Consider the following 20,934-nt stretch of genomic DNA (forward strand, 5'->3'; position numbering starts at 1 on the left):
TGAAGGGGTACAATGGTTCTATTTCATGGGGGCTTCTATTTAAGCCCCATGGCTGGCTCAAGCTCACTCTCTTGGCCATTTGCATTGACATAGCAACCTTGTGAGCTTAGCCAAAGCCCTCCCACCGATCTCCATCATAGATTCATCATCTTTGTGAGATTGGGAGAGAATCCAAGTGCATTGCTTGAGTGTTTGCATCTAGGGGCACTTGGTGTTCGTGTTTCGCTGCGGGATTCGCTTGTTACTCTTGGTGGTTGTCACCACCTAGACGGCTTGGAGCAGCGAGGATCGTCGAGCGGAGGTTGGTGATTGTCTTCGGCTCCGATTGTGGTGATTGTGAGGGGTTCTTAACCTTTCCTCAGCGGAGAGCCAAAAGGCACTCTAGTGAATTGCTCGTGGCTTGTGTGATTCTCATCTTGTGTTGGTTGTGCGGCACTCTATTGAGGGTTTGGCGTGTGATGCCAATTAGCACGTGAACCTCCAAGCGAGTGAATCGCCACAACGAGGACTAGCTTGTCGGCAAGGAAGTGAACCTAAGTAAAAAATCATTGTGCCATCATTTGATTCCGAGGTGATTGGTCTTCATTGTTATTTATTCTTGTGATTGATTGACCCTCTCCTCGACACGGCGGTATAACTTTCTTGCTCACTCTCTTTACATTACCGTAAACTAGTTGGCAAGCTCTTTAGTGTAGCTAGTTGTGAGAGCTTGTCAGTTTAGTTAGTGTGGCTCTTTAGTTAGCTTTTGAGAGCATACTAACTTAGTGTAGTGCGATAGCTATTGTGTGGTTAGAGACAATAGAAACTAAAATTGTGGTAGGTGGCTTATATTTTTAGTAGGCTAGCGCAACACTTGCTTCGCCTCATAATTGTCTAACTGGTTTGTTAAGTGTTGTTGTAGAAATTCTTAATAGGCTATTCACCCCCCCTCTAGCCATTAGAACCTTTCAACTAGGAGACGGGAGTAGGGCAAGAGACTGGGAGACGGGAGCATGGCAAAGTGGGATGGTATTAACCTATTGGGCCGGCTAGGCCGTATCCGACTGGGCCGAAACGTTTCCGATCGTCAGTTTCTGGCCCAACTAAGATGGGATACGCTGATACGCCGCAGATACATATCCCAGCCGTATCCCAGACGTATCTGTATCGGATACGTATCCGATACGGGATACGCCCCTTCCCTGTCGTGTTTCTGAGCTTAACAACCTTCATCTGTGGTCCTGTGTAGCTTTGCAAGATTGATTCTGAGGGCAAGGCGAGGAAGGTTGTAGGCTGTTCCTGTGTTGTCGTCAAGGTAACTATTGATTTCCTACTGTACTGCTGCAAGCAAGAAGCAACTACTTTGGATTATATAGGCAAAATGTGATTTTTGGCTACTTCATTTGGATCATCAGGACTATGGCGAAGAATCTGAGGGCCTTAACATAGTGCAGGAGTATGTCAAATCCCACTAGATACAGTGCATCAGTACTTGCCCTGTTCACTTGGCTCATGGCTGAAAGTATTGTTGGCTGATTTATTGTGAGAGAAAAATACTGTTCGTTGGCTGAAAAAGTACGGCTTATAAGCCAAACGAACGGGAAGTATCTTGAACTCCTACCTTTAAGACCTGAGTTTAATTTTGTGCTTGGTTCTTGGGTTTTGCTAGGAGATTAGAACAATTTTCAAGTGTGAGCCAAGGAGTGATGTGAACGATTTGGATATCTTAATTCTTGTTTTAAGTGTTGTCATCTGGTGTTAATACAAATCATTAAGGGCTGGTAGTCTGCTTCTGTTCTTTGTTATCTTTCTGTGCCAACTGCCCAGTTGTTTGTGGTTTGCCTGTTTAGGGTGTTTGTGATGTACTCAATCTGATTGAAATCAGGTGAATTTTGTTCTCAATCTGACTGAAATCAGGTGAATTTTGTTTCATTGAACAAGTGATCGGCATTTTTTTTATTTAATACATAATTTTCGAAAATATAAAATTGATGTCATTATATTTGTATTGAAAAATAATTATGACTTTTATAACATAATGTCATTAATAGAGCAATTGTCTGTAAATAAAAGTCATGAAATATGGCCAACAGGCAGTAGCATTGTTTGTTTAGCATTTTAATGCGGTATCTCTGCCACGGGAACTCTGTTGGTTATGATCAACAGCTAGAACGATCTGTTTGATTGGAGCCAATCGATCTACACTGCTACTCGGTCTCACCCGTCGACGCCAATCAGAATTGCATAAAACAAAATTGAGGTCTGTTTGGTTCATGTTCTTCTAGACAATTCCTGAGCTGGTGGCGACACAAAACAGACCTTGGATACCTTGCAGCAGGATGGCCGTGGGACGCCGGGAACATGAGCCAACGAAACACACAGGGCAACGGCCGTATCATGAAAGCAATGAATCATGCCATACCACATGTTGTACTTTTGAGGAAGAGGCTAAGCAGGGATAGGAAATAAGCCAATCAAGCTGGAGCACACGGGCGATGCTGAGAAGAAAAAAACTGGAAGGAAAATCAGGAGGCTGCGTCAAACATTAAGTCATCATGGATTAGAAATTTGAATGGCAGCGAACGAAAACAACAATGCCAAGAATTTCAACAAAAACAGAAACAAAATTGTTTTAAACAGTAAGTCCGGAGCAACTCACTGCTGCCTGAGGTTTGCCAGCACTGTGTAAGAAAGAAATTGTACCTTGAGGCATTAAGGACGATGTAGCGTGCAAAGTAAACAATGCCGAGACTATGGAATTGACAATTGGGCTTCGCTTACGATGTACTGTAGCGTGCAGAACTGGGCCGACGGGTGTGTAGGACTGATAACACGGGCCCAAGCCACTATTAAGCCCACAGACGCGGACGGGGCGCGAGGCTGGAGGATCTGGTTGCGCTTGGGCTTCCAGAAATGTGCTGCGCCACTCCCACTCTGGTGCAGTGGTGCTACGGTCCTGGGTTTGTGTGTGGCGCCGAAGGGAAAGAAAGGAACCAAAAAAGATCGAAGCAAAAAACAAAATAATAGCGTCGAAAGCAGGTTTGTCTGTCTCCTTAACCACTCGGACATATCGACCACTTCGCTACATGGCCACTAAGTTCCCTAATTATACGATACAATATTTGCTGTTTCTGGAAACTAACTGCCCGACGCTGTTGGCCCGTCGTGCCCCGTGGAATCAGTCAACACCGGCTTATGAATGGAACTGTTCCCATGCACGCACGCGCCCGTCTACCCTTCGCCTTCTTTTGTCCCATGCCTCTCCCCTCTAATCTCCTCGGTGGGTGGCGGTAGGGGGCTGGCGGCGACGCCGGGGCCCGGGACACGCAGAGGCCCGCCACGCATGTGCGGTCGTCGACCCCGGCTGCAACTCCGAGGAAAAGCGAACGCAACAACAACCCCTCTCCCTTTCAACGCCCTGTCACGGTAGATGTGTACACACTGTACAATCATCGTCCAGCTTGATATGACATTGGCATACGGGGCTTGTCTGGTTGACTTCCAAATTTTACGATGGCCAAGATTTGACAGGCTAAAAGTTGAGAAAAAAAATTACTATAGATTTGGCAAGTTAAATATGAGCATTTGGTAAGTTTTGGTAGCCTACTAAATACTAGCCAAAATCAGAGTTTGTCAAATCTTCGACGACATGACAAATTTGGAAAGCCTAGCCCATGGTCTTTTCTCTTTGCATGGATTCAGAGCCGATGGATCAATTATTCAATTTCAGTTCAGCGTCCAACTGTTCCGGCTTGCTCACCCTGTCACCTATAAATTTCTGCTCAGCCATCTCCTGATCTCCATACAGAAAAACGGGGTTGTCAAAACCTGACTGCATTCTATAATTCCTTTGGCTCCATCTGTGTCTAATAGGCTTTTCCCCGTCACGTCCTGAATGCACGACTGTCATTGTTAACTATTGTAATCTCTTTAGATACTTAGACAACATATCAGCAACAACCTAGAGGATTGGGCAACAACAACTTTTTAAAAAAAAAAACAAGCGAGCCTAGCTAAATGCATGCTTTACTCTTTTTTTTTTTGGGACTGAGGGCTGCTTGTGCCGGGGCATGCAGCACAAAGCCACTGCACGAAGCCCATGGTCTAGACCCAGATTTTCAGCAAATTCAGTCCCCCTCCGCGCTCTGTAGACTGGCCTCTTCTCATCTTCTGTACTGGTGGAATGTCCACTCCCCGGAAGAGAGGTGAGTAGGTGACAATGCCAGTTGCCAGGGGCGCAGTGGTGCATGCACATTAATTCTTTTTTGAAGGACAGCATGCACGGTTCATAAATTAATCGTGCAAAGCATTACGGCACCCATTCATGCTGCTGCAGTGGTGAGGGTGTCCTAAAGCCAGCGACTGCCCTCTCTGGCCTCTGTTAAAGCTGGCCATGGCGTGCCAGGTTCATAGTGGAAGCCGCACTTTAGACTTCTCCCCGATCACTGCTTTGGAGGCAAGGATCATGAAGATATACTACATATAGGCTTCCTTATTCTGTTCGAAATGGTAGCCTAGCAAAGATCATGTTTTTGGGCACGTTTAGTTGACAAAATTTTTTGGTTTTGGCTACTGTAGCACTTTCGTTTGTATTTGACAATTAGTGTCTAATTATAGACTAATTAGGTTCGAAAGTTTCGTCTCGCGATTTCTCACTCAACTGTGCAATTAGTTTTGTTTTTCGTCTACATTTAGTACTCCATGCATGTGCCGCAAGATTCGATGTGACACTTTGGAGTGAAATTTTTTGAAATCTAAACAGAGCCTCTGTTGAGGCAGGACAGTACGGAGCTTCTAGCCACTAATTGATAGGATAAGATAATCTGGACGCCTAATAATATCATCATCAGTTACCATCACCCAAGCTGCTCTTTGTTGGGCTATTTGATTAAGTAGAAATGATGTTGTTTTCAATAGAACTACAACTAATTCTTTCCTGTAGGTTATTTTCAGGGGGAGGGCGTATGGGATCAGAAGTTAGTCGTTGCTCTTTAACGAGGAATAGAGAAATGTTTTCAAGATGAGATAGATGAAGAAATTAAGTCACCATTATGAAGATTTTCTTCTCGGTTGTAGGTTTAGCAGCAGGATTGGAGCTTAAACTAGCTTTAGCTTTCTTTCCCATGTCACTCTTCTTAATATTTGTTTATTTGTGTAGCCTCAATGTTATTTGGTTGTATCTTGGGCTATACATTCATACGCGAATGCAAGAGGCTGGATTATTTTCCTTTATCTAAAAAAACCATCACCTGAACTGCAAAAAATTACAATAGTTAAGACACGGTAAATAACATGTACAACTTCTGTTTCTTGAATTTTGACCAAGTTCATAAAACGACCCATTAACATCTACAACATCACCATAGTTTAATTAAATTGTTCATGTAACACGTTCTGATAAAGAATTTATTTGAAATTGCAAATTATAATATTTTTTAAAAGACTCAAAGGAAGTTATAGAGATTTTTTTAGAATGGACGGCAAAAGCTTTGTCGCGATTTCTATTAGACGAAGAAAGAAAAAAAAGCAAGTGACTTGAGATAATGCCAAAGAGATATAATTTGAAATAGAGTAAGTATGGGTTTGCTTGGTAAAAAAAGTTGCCAAATATTTGGCAACCCAAATTTGAGAAGTAGGAAAGTTTTGGTAGCCAATCAAACATTAGTCAAAATCATAGCATGTCAAATCCTTAGCTTGTAAATTTTGGAAGTGAACCCATCAGGCCCTGTATACTTACTATGACACACAGCTTTTTCGCCGGATCTGGTGTTCCCTAAGAGGATCCTAAGTGAGGTTTTCACATGCCTGGGATTCCTGCAGCCTGCTTGATTGCTTGAAGTCCGGATATCCTACTGTTCACTGCCGCCAGAGGTATCTTACAGTACCCTCTAGCTTTGGAGCCCATGCAAAGCAAGACCAAGGGCGTGGCCTGTCTGTACCTGAAGAAATCATATACGTACGGGTACGAAGCTGAACAGGTCTGTTCTATATATTATTATTAAAAAATTTCAGTTTAATGTTGGTTAGGAGTTGGGGACCTGGGGTACACATGCATTACTTCCTCAGACACAGCTAGTGGCATGTTGGGGTGGCTGCATCTATCGCGGCAGCAAGTCCCCCGGACGGCCTAAGACTGCCACACATACTTAAGACATCATTGTAGAACAGACGTGCCAATGCCAACAATGCTGCTAGATCAAAAAGACGTCCAAATTGTTGTCCTTTGTGTTCCATGTGGTCTCCGGATGATCCACGGGGCTGTCCGGTGGTAGGGCCTCGGCTGCCTTGGAGCCACAGAACTCCATGCCTCCCTGTCGAGCACTCGAGCGTCTAAGACCTTGGTCTAATTCCTCACCTGAACTAGTTGTTAGTCTAACTAAATTTGAGATAAAAGTTTAACCCACCTTTAATGCATCTGTTTTGGATGGTCTAAGACTGAACCATGTACTGATTCAAACGGAGCCCGCTCACTCGCAGTTACAGGAAGCATCACTTGCATCTCCAATTCTCCATCATACTGCTGAGTACTGTACATACCAAACATAGGTTCTGCTTTTCCGTTGTTTTTTCCGTCACAGCCAACACAGTTCGCCTATGCCGTGTGAGCTGAGTTCGCAATCACGTTGCAGACTGGCAGCACATCATTTCCAATGTGAAGATGACAAGATGTGGCCATGATTCCTCGAGGGAGGAGAGGAGACGAGACACGAGAGGGCCAGGCCAATTTTACAGCAGCGGCGGTACCTGAATGACCTGACCTGCATATAATTTCGGACACTGACTCTCAAAATCTGATCGGATCCTGCACAAGGCCAGATTTCACTTCTTTTGATGCGCTGCTGCTGTAGCTTTCGTCCCTTTTCCTTTGGCTGGCTCTTCCTTCTTTGCCTTTCCCTTCCAGTCTTCCACCCTCTGGAATCATCATTTCCTCCTCCTCCTCCACCCCACCCCCCTACAGGCTACAACTACGTGCATGAAGACTGAAGAGTTCCCCATCCATTGCGGTGCCCAAACACGATTACAGTGTACACAGTCCTGTTTTGCAGCCCTGGCACTGCCATCCCATCAGCTGTTGGGACCTCACATGTTTTCTGTGCAAGGTGGCAGCTCATCCCTGCGCTCTTTTTGTTCTCCCACCTTTCCCTTTTGCTGCAGTCCTCATGGCCGCTGCACGACCTTCACCATGGGCATGCATATGCATGGGCCAAGTGAAGTGAGAGAGATCTATCTGGCGTTTGACCCCTCCATTTAAGCAGAGTGGACAACCAAGCCAAAGCCATTGCTCAACCTAACCTCTGCAGGGTCACAAGGCAGGTAGATGATGAGGCAACGGCAAACTGGCAGTTTGCTGCTTCTTGGCTGCAGCAAGTACTAGTGCTAAAGGTGAGTTCCCTTTCCGGTGCCTGCAATTTACGCAAGTCCAGGTTGAAGAATGAGTGGTGTGTACTTCAGATTTCGGGCTCCCTCTGTTTATCTGCTGCCACTATTCTCTGCCATTTTCCTTTTCAGCTTTACACTCAGCCATGGGATAGTAGAAGCCCAAAAAATGATAGAAATGCTATCCATAGTGGGTTCATTGTGGGGGTTTCCAGTTTTTTTGGCTACATTTCTGAAACTTCCGCCGCTGAGCAAGTGAGCGGCGCCTGGAAGAGCCTACGTGCGCGGTGGTGTGACGCATTGGCAATTTGGCGGTGGTGTCCCGTTCTGGTTTGGAGTCCCGCAGCAAAATGCCCATCCCTAACCACTCCTGCCTACAAAGAAACAATATGATAGGAAGGGGACGCAGGAGCAACAAAGCATGCCGCATTTCCCTTTTCCTTTCGTTTTTTTTACCTCTTCAGTGTTCACATGTAGAACGTGATATGTCTTCACAAGCGTCGCATGCTCACGGCCAGGAGATAAGACGGCCTCGAGTCCTCAACTGCCTCTGACGCCTGCATTTCTTCTGCCTAGCCAGGACCGGAGGTGCTCTGTGCTCTCTGATCGGTAGCCAAGAACCGCGCGCCGTCGCAGTAGCAGGAAGAAGCAGCAGCAGCTGGGCAGAGGTGTATATGAGCGGGTTCGCGGGGCAGATGTCCAGGCCGTGGGTGGGAATGGCGGGCTCTGGCACGGCGCCCGAGCCCGCCGCCGACGTCGCGAGGGACGACGCCGCCGCGGCGGCGGCGGCCTCGTCCATGAGGGGCGCCGACGCCGCCACCAACGCCAGCGCCATCTCCTTCGGGTTCGCGGCCACGGCCGTCCTCGTCTCCATGTTCCTCCTCATGGCCATCTTCGAGCACCTCATCAAGCCCGCCCTGGCTTCCTCCTCCTCCTCCCGAGGCTCGCGCTCCCATGACGACGACGACGGCGAAGGCCGCGGCCGCCGCCTGGGATTGCCCCCAGCTCGACTGCGCGAGCGCGACGCGTCGCCGGACAAGCTCAGTTACTCGCCCAAGGTACCGTACCATCCTGATTCCTGACGTCTCATTACCGCAATGCCACTGTTCTGTTGTCGTGCCCGCCTTGCATTGCCAGTTTGCCACTGTTCGCGTCGTGCGTGACGACTGCGTTCGGTTCACGTGCGCCGTGCCACACAGGAAACGACATGCCCACTCGTCCCTGCACAGCGGCAAGCGGCATATCGATGTCGTACACTGTAACACTGGCGAGCGCCGACAACGGGGCAATGTGGCGTGCGAAACTAGCTAGGCTCGTCGGTTTCCTGATTTGATTTCCTTGGGTTTGTTCGCAGGTGGAGGAACCCGTGGCGGCCGTGGTGGACCTGACGGTGCTGATGCCGGGGCAGCGGTACCCGACGTTCCTCGCGCAGCCGGCGCCGCTCGCTCCTTGCCCCAGGGAAGGCGTGCTCTGGCCTTGCCACGACCATCGCCGCTCGTTTGTGCCTCCGTGATTTTTTTTTTCTTCTTTCTGTAAGTCCGCAAGTATGTACAGAGGGTCATGTAAAATGCAGGTGCTTAGCCTTTGTTCAAGGCTTCATATGGCCCAATGTCAATGCGTACGTAGTTTCAGAGAATTAGTAATTGGGCCGGAAAATACTCTGGATAAGTTTGGCCCATCGTGTAGGTGGGCCATCAGTTGGGGTGCGTCATTTGCGCTTTTGCAGCTACCGCTGCGAGCGAAAGCGCCGACGTCTTGCTTCGCAACGCAAGCATGGCATGGCTGCGGAACAGCGGACAAGGTTGACCTTTCCATGTGACCATGTCCTCCAAGCTGGTTTGACGCACACTTTCGCAAATCGCAACATCAACTACTCGTCTACACTGGTTTGCTGCTTCCTCAGCTCGGAGCCTTTCTCTCGCTGACCCGGCCACTCCATTGCCGTTTCCTCGCAGCTGCAGGCATCCATGGTTGGTCGCCGGTGTGCGATGGCAGGACAGAGGACAGGACACCCCACCCCACCGCACTGCCTCCATACGCTGCTGTTTCTTTCAATTCGATTACTTTTCGGGAGAAGGAAAATAATTTGATCAAGCACCTCTCGCTTTCCCACCGCGCGCTGGCGCAACGAACACGCTCCCATCCATCAGCAATCACCTCGCCGCGACCTCGTCTCCTCCTCGAGCTGCCATCGTCCACCGCCGCTCTCCAGGCTCCAGCTAGCGAAGAGTATATCCGCCGCAACCGTGTGCGAAGACGAAGAAGCAGCCGTCCTCCACTTGTCCCCTCCCCTGTACGGAAACTAAGTATACTAGCTCCAAATTGACATGCTCCGGCACGAGGAACATGTCAAACGCGCAACCAATACCAGTTCCGTCTCCGCGCCTACCGCTCGAGACTATAAAACCTGCCGCGCGCACCCTTTCCCCTCGCATCGCATTCGCATCCACCTCTCTCTCTCAGCTCTGCAAGCTTCGTCTGCAGCAAAGCACAACCAGTCGCAGACGCAGCTAGCAGCGTACACTGTCAGTAGCCGGTCCCTAGCTCTCTTCAGAGGTCAGATAGCTAGTCTGCAACTCAGGGGCCCATGGCCGCTTCCTCCTGCTTCTCATCTCCCGCCTCGGCGTTAGCGGCGCTCTGCGTGCTCTTGCTCGCCTTAGCTGGAGCCGCCCTCGGTCACCTTCCCAGCGGCGGCTCGGCGCTGAGCTCCACGTTCTACGACGCGTCGTGCCCCAGCGCCTACAACGTCGTCCGGCGCGTCATCCAGAACGCCCGGGTCTCCGACCCTCGCATCCCGGCAAGCCTCATCCGCCTCCATTTCCACGACTGCTTCGTCACCGTACGTGAACTAACAGCTGCGCTGATTTGTCATCTGAGTTGCTCTGACATACATGTACCCGCATTGCATCATCTGACACACACGTACGTACGTACGCTGATTTGTTTCAGGGTTGCGACGGCTCGCTCCTGCTGGACGACGACCTCCCGGCGATCCAGACCGAGAAGCGTGTGCCCGCCAACAACAACTCGGCGCGTGGCTTTCCGGTGGTCGACGACATCAAGAGCGCGCTGGAGGAAGCGTGCCCCGGCATCGTCTCCTGCGCTGACATCCTCGCCCTGGCAGCCGAGATCTCCGTCGAACTGGTAAGCACTCGAGAGTTCGCTCTTTCATCAACCCGCGCTACCTCTATCTATCACGCTCACGCCTGATGATGTGAACTCACGGAACGAACCATGCATGGATCGGTGTGCAGGCTGGAGGACCACGGTGGAGGGTGCTTCTTGGCCGGCGAGACGGCACCACGACCAACGTGCAGAGCGCCAGGAACCTGCCCAACTTCTTCGACCCCCTGGGCGTCCTCCAGGAGAAATTCAGGAACGTCAACCTCGACGACACTGACCTCGTCGCCCTCCAAGGTACTCAATCTAATTACCGTTACCGATGTAGCAACACAAACAGTTCAAACTTAGAAAGCTCAAGAGACAGTGTGTGCCTTGGCTTGTCACAAATCTCAACATATTTGTTATTGCCACTTCAGGAGCACACACATTTGGCAAAGTACAGTGCCAGTTCACGCAGCAGAATTGCACGGCCGGCCAGTCCAGAGGCGCACTGGAGAACCTGGACCAGGTCACGCCCAAGGTGTTCGACAACAAGTATTACAGCAACCTCTTACAGGGCCGCGCTCAGCTCCCGTCCGACCAGGTTATGCTATCGGACCCTTCTGCGGCGGCAACCACTGCTCCCATTGTTCATCGGTTCGCAGGCAACCAACGGAATTTTTTCAGAAACTTCGCGGCATCCATGATTAAGATGGGAAACATTAGCCCACTGACAGGAAAGGATGGGGAGATCAGGAACAACTGTCGGAGGGTTAACAAACGCTACTGACACTGAATACATTGATTCAATTCGATTGATTCCATTTTTCTCTTAGCTAAATGGGAGGCTTTGTGTAAATGATTCTTCTGTTTCCATTTCTCAATCTTTGTAACAGTAAGGTGTTCATATTACTCTTTTTTCTTTTCTGGAAAGCAAATGTAAAAATGTTCCCACGCTGGTCGCATGTCCATTTCACGAAAGTTGAGTTTATACAAATTTTTTTTTTATCAAACTAGCCATCTCTCCAGCGTGGCATAAAATTTTAAGTTACATAAATATTAAAATTATTGTGAATTAATTTAGAAACATAATTATTCAAAATTGATTACCTTTACTCTCTCCCTCTCTATTCATTTTCTAAATCTCTATTTGGTTGTGATAATTTATCATTTATTCTATTAATGGCTACATCTTTATGATTATTATGAAAATTTTTAGAATTTATTATTTTTTCTAAAGCATCTCATGCGGATTAATATGAAAAAGTTTTGTTGAGGGCCTCTGGTTAGTAATGTTAATATACATGTTGCCATACTTAGTTGAAACACAAGTTATATGTATTAGCTCTCAATTTAATTTGGTCTTTTTTTGTTATCTTTTTATCAACATGTTAAGTTGAAACTCTAATAGTTATTGTTCCTTTTATTCAAAAGTTTTATTTTTATATTTTACTAATTTATTTATATTTTGTTTAAAAAAGGTTCTAAGTCCTAGACTATGCTCTTAGTTACTGCAATAAAGTAAATAGCCATTTTAGTTTACACCACAGCACTCAAGATGTTGAATTTACTTTGCCATATTCTTTCGTAAAAACTTAGACTGCTAAATTTTAAATTACAAGTTTTGTCGGTGTTTTATAAACCGGACTAATAAACTTATATGATTGTCGCGCTGCTTTAGGAATACGATGGTAGCATCCAAAAGACACGAGGATTTATACTGGTTTAGGCCGGGCCCTACGTCCAGTCTCAGAGATGATCGAGTGCGTGTTCCTCGCTTGAATGCTCTGAAGTTCTTACAATGGGGGGGTGCAAGAATGATGGAAGAGGTAGGAGAACCTAAGCTAGACGAAGGGCTGCCCGAAGGGAAGCTTTAGGAGCCCTACTACGATGGAGAATGAGTGAATGAATAGGGGACCCCAAATGCGTTGCCCTGGCGGTCCTTATATAAAGTTCGGGGCCAGGGTTGATACAAAGAGCAGGTTCCCTGACCAAAGGGTTGTGAGCCTGAGGGAGGTCCTAGATAACTTGGCTTACAAGCTACGCCATCTTTCGGTGTTCGTCTGGGCGTGGCTATCGTCATGGTCTTGTGGCCACGTCGCGGCAGGGTGTGACATGGTGCTACTGTACTGGCCATGGCGGCACTGTAGACACGGTGGTGGTTCGTCAGCCGTCCAATGCGATGCGGTATCCGTCTGGGCCTTCGTTGCCATCTCCTAGTTTCTTGGGGTGTCGCATGGGGGTTGGTAGCCGTCCCGGGTCGTCGATCGCCTGATCACTTCATAGGGCTGAGGGCCATGGCCCCGATCGTTGGGGTCAGGGCTTTCAGCCAGTCCAGATGGCCTCTGTGTTGAGACCCTTATTGTGGATCCCATCCCGTAGTGGGTGGGACCATATATCCGTATCGCTGGGCCATATCTGGTCGGTGGTCTTTGTACACGTTATCGCCGCTTTGAGGCGGTGTTGTCTTATCCATGTGGCGTGGCACTGGGTAGGTATCTGATCGGGCTGAGGTGTCTGCTGTCCCCTTGGTCATTGCGGGGTCAGTGCAGCGTGCTCGCTTTGGTCAGAGCAGGAGCGCTGGGCTAGACGTGACCTCTCCCCATCCCTTTCGCGGGTCATAATGGGGAGAGGTCGTGTGCTTTGCGAACGTTGCACGGCTAAGGCTAAAGAATGGGTCGCGACCGACCTCGGCCTTAGTTCCTGACCTATGATGTTCGTCTTTTGTTGGGCCTCGGTCGCTTGGGCCTCTCCTTGCCGACGCGTTGCGGGCCACGTGGCCTACTACCTAGTCGGTGCCTTGAGATACCCTAGGGTTATAACCCCGATAGTAGCCCCTAAGCATTTTTGCGATCACGAAGCGATTGCGAAAGCGCTGGTACGCATGCATGCTATAGTGCGGGCTTGTTTTTGTGGCTTGCTCGAGCTTCGTTGCTCGACCCCTTGTGGGTTGATGTGACCGGTGCGGTAGGGGATCGTTGGGTTTCGTTTCATTAGGACGTCTTGATGATGTGGCATGTGACTGCTAGACTTTGTCACATCGGAGAGCAATGCGTCAAGGTTCGTGACCCGAGCGGGGCTGAGTGGTCTTGTTGATGCTGTCCCGGTCTTGCCTTTGAGAAGGTCGTCATCTTTCTCACCCTTACGCGGGCATCCGTCACTGCCCGTGACCTTTCGTGGCCCGCCACGTGGCGAGGGGGTCTCGGGCTACTCGGTCCACTTCTGGGTCTATAAGTTAGGGCTTCTCTCCTGTTCGAACTACCCCTAGCGCCAAGTTTCTTCTAACATCTTTGAGGAGCTTAACTCTCAAAGATGAAAGAGAAGAAAGGTTTCTGAAGAGAACCTCATGGTTCTTAAACATGCGTCCCACCGGGGATCACTGGTGGCCACCCAAAGCCATGGCTATCCGTCCCAACAATCGATGCTGGAAGGGATCTCATGAGTCAGGGGGCAAAGGTTAGTATGGCCATCGCATCGGGTCATACATGACATCAGTGTGCCATCTCATCGCCATTTCTTGCTCTGAGCCTAGGCGGCTCGTGTGCTCGAAATAGGCGATGGCTAGAGTCACTTCCGGCTCCCCTTGGGGATCCATGGGCTGGTCGTCGGCCTGCCCGAATTGCTGGTGGGAGGAGAGGAGGATGAGGCAGTGCTTCCCTATCACTCTACTCCTGTTAGACAGGGTGGGATGGTGATGTGGCCGTTTCGCTACTACCGGCTGCTCCCTCCTTCAGAGCCGAAGGAGTTATCACATTCCTCCTGCGTGTTGTCGCTCAGGGGCATGGTGCCAGTGAGGGAGTTTGTGAGGGTTTATGACCCCTGGTTCCCTGGCGGCGCCTGGCCCTGGGTTGTCAATTGGCATCACCATCGTGGTGACACCTTTTTTGATGTTTTGGCGGCGTGGCTACTTTTGTACCTGCCGAAGGAATTTGCTTTTCGATACTTCTGAGCAGCCTTTGTCGCGTGCCCCTAAGTCATGGTTTTGGGGTCGTCTCTCTGACATAGGCTCGCTTGGAGGGGCTATTTTTGCCTTGATGTCACGGGGGATCATTTCCCCGACCTCTTACTGCATGGTTGCGAGGTTTCTTGCAGTCATGCATTGGCTTGTAGGTCTTGGACCTTGTCTTTTTCATGTGACCAATCCGTAATCAAATTTTGGGGTTCCACGTTGCGCATCACCTCGGCCTCTGGCTTTGTCGATGTCTCCCAAAGAGGTCATAGACCTCTGATGGTTTTCGAGTCTCCGGAGCAGGCCTTAGATCTGAGACCTAGGATGCAGGGAGGAGTCAGTCGTGGCTTGGCCCTGACTTCTTTCGGGGTCATGGGGACCCAACTCTGTTTTCCCCCAACGTCCTTGCCGACCCCGGGGGGTCATGTTGCCTTGTCATAGGCGGGTCTATTTTCGCCCCACGCAGGGAGAGGCATGTCCACCGTAACCACACGGTCAGAGCGGTGCGCCTCGTTGGGGTCTATGGATAATTTGAGCGGGACCCGATATCCTCCCCAATTGATGTGGAGTTTGGCTGTGCCTCACATGAGATGTCCCATAAATCGCCAGCCGTCAATCCCGTTGGTCCCCAGCTGCCTCCGCAGCGGCCAGAGGGCAAGATGCCTCTCCCCTAGAGGGGGTCAACCTAGGAGACTTCGAAGCGGATGACTCGAACGTAGGGAGAGTGTAAGTGTATCTAGCTCTTTAGTGGGTTTTGGTGAATTGAATGACAACACCATTAAAGGTCTAACAAGTTTGCTAAGTGTTGAACAGGAAATTGAGTTTATTGCATACACTTGTGGATTGTGGAATAAGATGTGCATATAGGTTCAACAAGAAGGCAAACTTGATGATATTCCACATAATGTTCAAATCAAGGCCAAAATTGTTTATTGTTGTATTGTAAGATCACAGAAACAATATAGTTCAAGAGAAAGACAACAATGCAAATGGAGTTGATGAAATGGCTTCTATGTTGAGAAATATCATAGTATCATGAGAAAGCAAGCATATTTGGCAAATATTAAAAGAGACATGAGTTGATGATTTTGGATTAGTCACAATAATGGCTTGCTTTGCATGAACAAAAAGAGTTTGATAGTGGATTAGCTTTGATCAAGGATTGAAGAATGAGTCAAGAATGCATAAGTGAAGAAATACCAAGCAAAGGTTTAAATGACAAAGGACACAACTCATATTAGATATAAGTCGGTCTCTATGTTGGTTTGCTTGTATGGATAAAGATTTGGAAAATCACTTTGCATTGCTTCGATCAAGATAGAAGTATGAAGATAGATATTGAAGTGAGTATTAGGAGTGTCAAGCCAAAATGAAGAGGATATAAGGAATCATGAATTGGCTTGACCATATTGATGTTGATTCATATATGTCTTTATGTGAATCAAACTAAAGCTTGATTAATCTCAACATTCATATCTAGAAGATATTCAAGAAAGGATCATACTATTGAAGAAATAGTTTTTCAATGGATACTTAATATATTGTGACTTGAGTATGACTTGATAAGGTGAACATAGCATGGAAAGGGCTTCAAGGGACTAAGCGAAGGTGAAGGGCAAGTGATGGCTTGAGGACCGAGGTACCATGGCTAAGGTGAAGAAGAGAGTACTTGCATTGAGTCGATGAACTAATCAAGCTATGAGAAGTCATATTGTGTTGAGGATCAAATCATTAGTGAAAGTGACTTGAAGCCATTGAGGTGAACTCAAGTGGTTAAAATGGTTCAAGTCACATGGTCAAGGTGTGTTTGTTCGAATAGATGAGATAAAGATGATTGCAACCCCTTATGAAGTGATATTGAGAAGAAATGGCATATAAAGACATTGAAGACTCAAGTGCTTAAAATGGTTCAAGTCACATGCTTAAGGCATAATGGGAATTAGGACAATATATTCGATGGTGGAGCCCCCTATTATAAAAAGGATATGGCGACCAACTCAAAGGTGTTTAAATTCTTTGGTATTTTGAATTTGAGTATAGGAAAAGTCATACTATAAAGAGGGACACAATGCTTAAGCTAATATGTGCTACCAAGTGCTCAAACCTACACATACATCCTCAGATTCATAGCCAAGACAACCAACACTTCACTCCTACCCTTGTTGTCTTGCCTGGTGCGGCACTGCCGCACCTGAAGAGAGGCACTACCGCACTTGAGCCGTGGCACTGCCGTGACTTAAGTGACCGTTGGGTCTAGGGGATATTTAAACCTTTCTCCTTCCTCCCCAACGTCTCTCTGGAGCACTCCACTCATTCAGCTCATCCAAGAACAAAAGAGAGCAGCTCTCTCTCTCCCTCACTCACCATTGGAGCCCCTTAAGCTTCTCCCTTTGATTGCCTTCCAAATCCAAGAGAGTTTAAGCCTCCAAACTGCATTAGAGAGCAGCCCCAATGGTTCTTCAATTCCTAGAGCACTTGATTCACGTTTTGGTCAGTGGTTGTGTTTATTACTCTTGGAGCTTTGCTTCTAGCTGGCTAGAGCATCGCCCGTGGAGCTTGCCAACTTGTGTGGTAGCCCCGGGAGGTTTATAATCACCCCAAACAGCTAGTGAAATCACCCCTCATCTCAAGAGTTCATTCTCTTGACTTAAGAACGAGGAAAGGGCTAAAAAAGACCCAAAGCCTTTGTGGCAACCTCAACAACGTGGACATAGGCAAGCCTTAGTAGCGAGCTAAACCACAGGATAAATTGGTGTCTCACTTGTGTTCTTGTGATTTGCATTGCTATACTTGTATTTGTGGTAATTCTAGGGTTTGGTCCCAATCTACTTGCTTGTGTACTTCCGCCAACATCCAGGTGGTGGAATAGGCTCTACACTACCCCCAGGAACATCAGTAATTTACTCGATCTACTTTTTCTTGGGCAGTTTTTGAATTATAGTTTGAGCTTATCTGCAAGCACGACAGTGCCACACTTTTGTGAGGCAGTGCCGCAGTGCCATAGTGCTACACCTTGGGAGCAGCAGTGCCGCACCTAGAATTTAACTTCCACTGTGAGTTTGTTTTAAACAGGCCTATTCACCCCCCTTTAGGTGACATCAAGGTCCTTTCAATTGGTATCAAAGCTAGGCTCTCAATTTAGGGCTTAACCGCCTTGAGAGACGATATCGATAAGTGAGGAGGTATCTCTAGAACTTCTACTTTTAGATGGCTCAAATTATGCATCTTGGTCTGCTAGTGTGCTTGATGTTTTTAGGGCCATGGGTCCTCATATTGAGCGGATTGTAGATGTAAGCATTTCACCTCCTAGTAACGATTTGACCATCTTATCTAAAGAGGAAGTGAAATGCTTACAACACAATGCTCAAGCTACTAATGTCTTATTTAGTGCTTTGAGTGAAGATGTTTTTGATGCCGTCATATTTGGAGATGATGAACCACTTGATGATGCTTATATCATTTAGACCACACTTAGAAAAATATGACAAGTCCTAATGTAATGAGAAGTTGCTCTCATTTGAGGAACCACTTGAGGAGTGCTCAACTTCACCGACAAATGAAGAGCCTCAAGTGATTCTCCCAAAAGGTCCAAGTGATCATGCCACATCCACTTCCTCACCAACATATGACTTAATGGAAGGTAATGAAATAGTTGGTGAGAATAATGCTTTTACATGTGGTACTTCTACTTCCTCTAGTTCTTGTGAGACTAATATTTTGAAGGAGGAAGAAACTTGTGATCGGTGGAGGCCAAATGATGAATCCACCTCACCAAGAAACTCAACTCTCTATGCCACTCCTCATTTGGGTCTCATGGCAAAGAAAGAGAAGAATGTGGCAAGTGAGAGTGAGAGTGAAGGTGAAAGTGAGAGTGAGAGTGAAGCTAAAAGTGATGATGATGAGTTCAATCAATACTTGGCACATCTAACCAAGAAAGACAAGTTGATGGTGCTCAAGCTCATAGAGAAAATTCAAGAGCAAGAAGAAACACTTCATGAGCAAGAAGAGTTTCTCATCAATAAGATCAAATGCTTGGAGAAGTTGACCAAAAAGCATGAAAAGCTTAAGTGCTCTCATGCTAGTTTGGTCAAAAGGTATGAGAACTTGTCAATTGAGCAAATTCGTACTATTAACTCTCTATCTTGTGGTGCCAAATTAGAAGATGAGAATTATGTGCTCAAGGACAAGGTGGAAAGGCTCACTAGCAAGAATGAGATCTTACAAGAAGATCATGATGAGCTTTTGTACTCTCATGAGAAGCTTATGGATTCTCATCTCATGCTAGAAATTGCTCATGAGGTTGTGATAACAACGGTAAAATCATACCAACCTCACACTCACAAGTGCACATGTACACAAGTTCCATTTATTTTATCATGTGCTAACAATTGTTGCTATCAAGCAAGCCAACCTTCAATTGAGCAAGTACTTATAGAAATTTGTGATGATTCCATTACAAAAGAAAATGAAGAGCTCAAGGAAGAAGTTGAGAGGCTAAGAAGGGACTTGATTCAATGGAAGGGCAAGTGCAATGCTCAACCTTCTCAAGATAACCATAAAGACACGGTGAAGAAGCTTGAGAAGGGATCAACTGAAGCATGCATCAAGCCCCATCAAGAAGAACACAAGTCCAATAGTGCTAAAGTCAAGGGGAAATTTGAAGAAGTGCAATCTGTCCAAAATGCCGTAGTTCAGCTCAAGGCTGCAGAGGTTCCAGGATGCGGTAGTGCAGCATCACAGTGCGGCAGTGCCGAACCTGGGCACAACAGCAAAGCCCCTAAGGCCACCAAGGTGCAACTTCAACCAAAGAAGACTCTCATCACTTGCTTCAGGTGCAAGAAGGAGGGTCACCATATAAGAGATTGCTCCTTGAAAAAAGAAAACAAAGGCATGAGTAAGATTCAAGAGAAGAAGATGGCTCATGTCAAGTGCCTCAAGTGTTCTAACATGGGACACAATGCCTCTATGTGTTCCAACAAGGTTGATGAATAAGCCACACTTCCAAAGAAGAAGACAAGAAGAAACAAGGGGAAGTATTATGGTTGCAATGAGAAGGGACATGAAATTGGCTCAAGTTCTAATAAGAAAAGTGAAAGCCCTGTGTCATCAAGAAAGAGGCTCATTAGCAAGGTAGCAAACAAGAAACAAGATAAAAAGATGTCTTACAAGATCAAGCACCGCATTTGCTACACTTGATGAGGAAAGGGACATCTAAGTATGGATTGTCCCATGGGTAACACTCCTAAGCTCAACTCATCAATTGATTCAAATTTGCTTAGGAGGCCCAAAAATGACACTTGTGCTAGAAAGGTGATTTGTTCACCACGTGCTAGCACAAAGGCCATTTGGGTGCCTAAGTCTCTTGTGACTAACCTTGATGGACCCAACATAGTTTGGGTACCAAGTTGTGCTTGATGAGTATTGTAGGTACTTGAAGGTGGTATGAAGCTTTGGGGTGCTTGAGCAAGTTAATTGAAAATATCATCTCAAGCTATCAATCTTATTCATATTTTCTATTTTCTCAAGATTGACCCAAGGACAACTTGATGGATATATTTCTAACTTCATACTCACCTCGGTAACTAGTACCTAACCCTTCCTAGCTAGCCACTTGACTTGTGTAGTCTCTAGTAGTTCACAAATATGTGTGTGTTTGTGAATTGTTAAGAGTGGCTAGAGTATTTCAAGTTTAATGAATCATTTACCATATGATGCTTTTAATGGCTCTCTAGTAGAACAAGATCTTGTTCATGGTGTAGGAAATGAGGAACCACCTTGCAAGGCAATCAAGCTAATGGCTATTGGTGATATTAGACCACAAGAAATCTAGGCCACTATGGAGGAGGATCCTCAAGTTGCTGTTGCACCTATTTCCACTGACGTACCTGATGCTACACTACAGCAAACACCTGTTGCAACTCCTGCACGTGGCAGTGCCACACTTGAGGGCAGCAGTGCCACACCTACACAGTCAGCAGGAGCTGATTCAATAGTCCAGTTCAAGGAAAAAACCTACAACCCACTTTTGAGCACGAAGAAGATAAAACTCGAATGGAAGGTCAACTCAAGACCAATCTCTGGTCCCACAACCAAGAGCTCACCAAAACATTAAAAAGGAGTGGTAATCTCTAAAATCACAAGTGCATGATATTTTCAAATTTTACTCCTTTGTGTCTTGTGTAGACACTTAGGAAAATAAAGCACTTGATGATATACATTGATTATTGGTCATTCTAGAAGAAAAGTATGATTGGAATTGAATTGATCATCCACACCAAGCAACATACATGACTTGGGTTTTCTTTGTGGACTTCAAACCAAGAATATCAAGATGAAGCAAGTTTTATGTTCATGCATACTATGAGTTGGTTTAAAGGATTTTGAAACTTGGCTCACATTGGAGGATGTAAATAAATTTCAAGAAAGCCAAGAATAAAGAATCAAGCTCAAACTAAAGTAGAGGTGCTTATCACTCACAATTCAAGAAACCTCTACTTGATGAAATCTTGTCATATGGTAGATTGCCA

At 46.7% G+C, this 20,934-nt stretch overlaps 3 protein-coding genes across 4 annotated transcripts; all 3 read left to right on the top strand.

Moving 5' to 3' along the window:
* Window positions 1-6,814: 6,814 nt before the first annotated feature.
* Window positions 6,815-9,008, top strand: LOC136518715 (uncharacterized). 2 transcript variants are annotated; one of them, XM_066512402.1, is made up of 3 exons: window positions 6,815-7,362; window positions 7,933-8,414; window positions 8,711-9,008. In XM_066512402.1, the coding sequence occupies exons 2-3, from the start codon at window positions 8,031-8,033 to the stop codon at window positions 8,867-8,869; spliced, it is 543 nt and encodes a 180-aa protein (XP_066368499.1). In that variant the 5' UTR covers window positions 6,815-7,362; window positions 7,933-8,030; the 3' UTR covers window positions 8,870-9,008. The 2 variants fall into 2 exon arrangements, with proteins under 2 accessions (XP_066368499.1, XP_066368498.1); XM_066512401.1 differs by having other exon boundaries at window positions 6,816-7,362; window positions 7,937-8,414.
* A 795-nt stretch (window positions 9,009-9,803) lies between these two features.
* On the top strand, window positions 9,804-11,457 carry LOC136517979 (peroxidase 2-like). The gene is made up of 4 exons (XM_066511635.1): window positions 9,804-10,195; window positions 10,306-10,500; window positions 10,611-10,773; window positions 10,896-11,457. Exons 1-4 carry the CDS (start codon window positions 9,944-9,946, stop codon window positions 11,246-11,248), a joined length of 963 nt encoding a protein of 320 aa, XP_066367732.1. The 5' UTR covers window positions 9,804-9,943; the 3' UTR covers window positions 11,249-11,457.
* A 6,763-nt stretch (window positions 11,458-18,220) lies between these two features.
* Window positions 18,221-19,399, top strand: LOC136515793 (uncharacterized). Its single transcript, XM_066509288.1, has one exon. The coding sequence runs from the start codon at window positions 18,221-18,223 to the stop codon at window positions 19,397-19,399; it is 1,179 nt and encodes a 392-aa protein (XP_066365385.1).
* Window positions 19,400-20,934: the final 1,535 nt, after the last annotated feature.

The sequence above is a fragment of the Miscanthus floridulus genome, chromosome 17 (genome assembly GCF_019320115.1).
Source record: "Miscanthus floridulus cultivar M001 chromosome 17, ASM1932011v1, whole genome shotgun sequence".
NCBI classification, from domain to species: Eukaryota; Viridiplantae; Streptophyta; class Magnoliopsida; order Poales; family Poaceae; genus Miscanthus; species Miscanthus floridulus.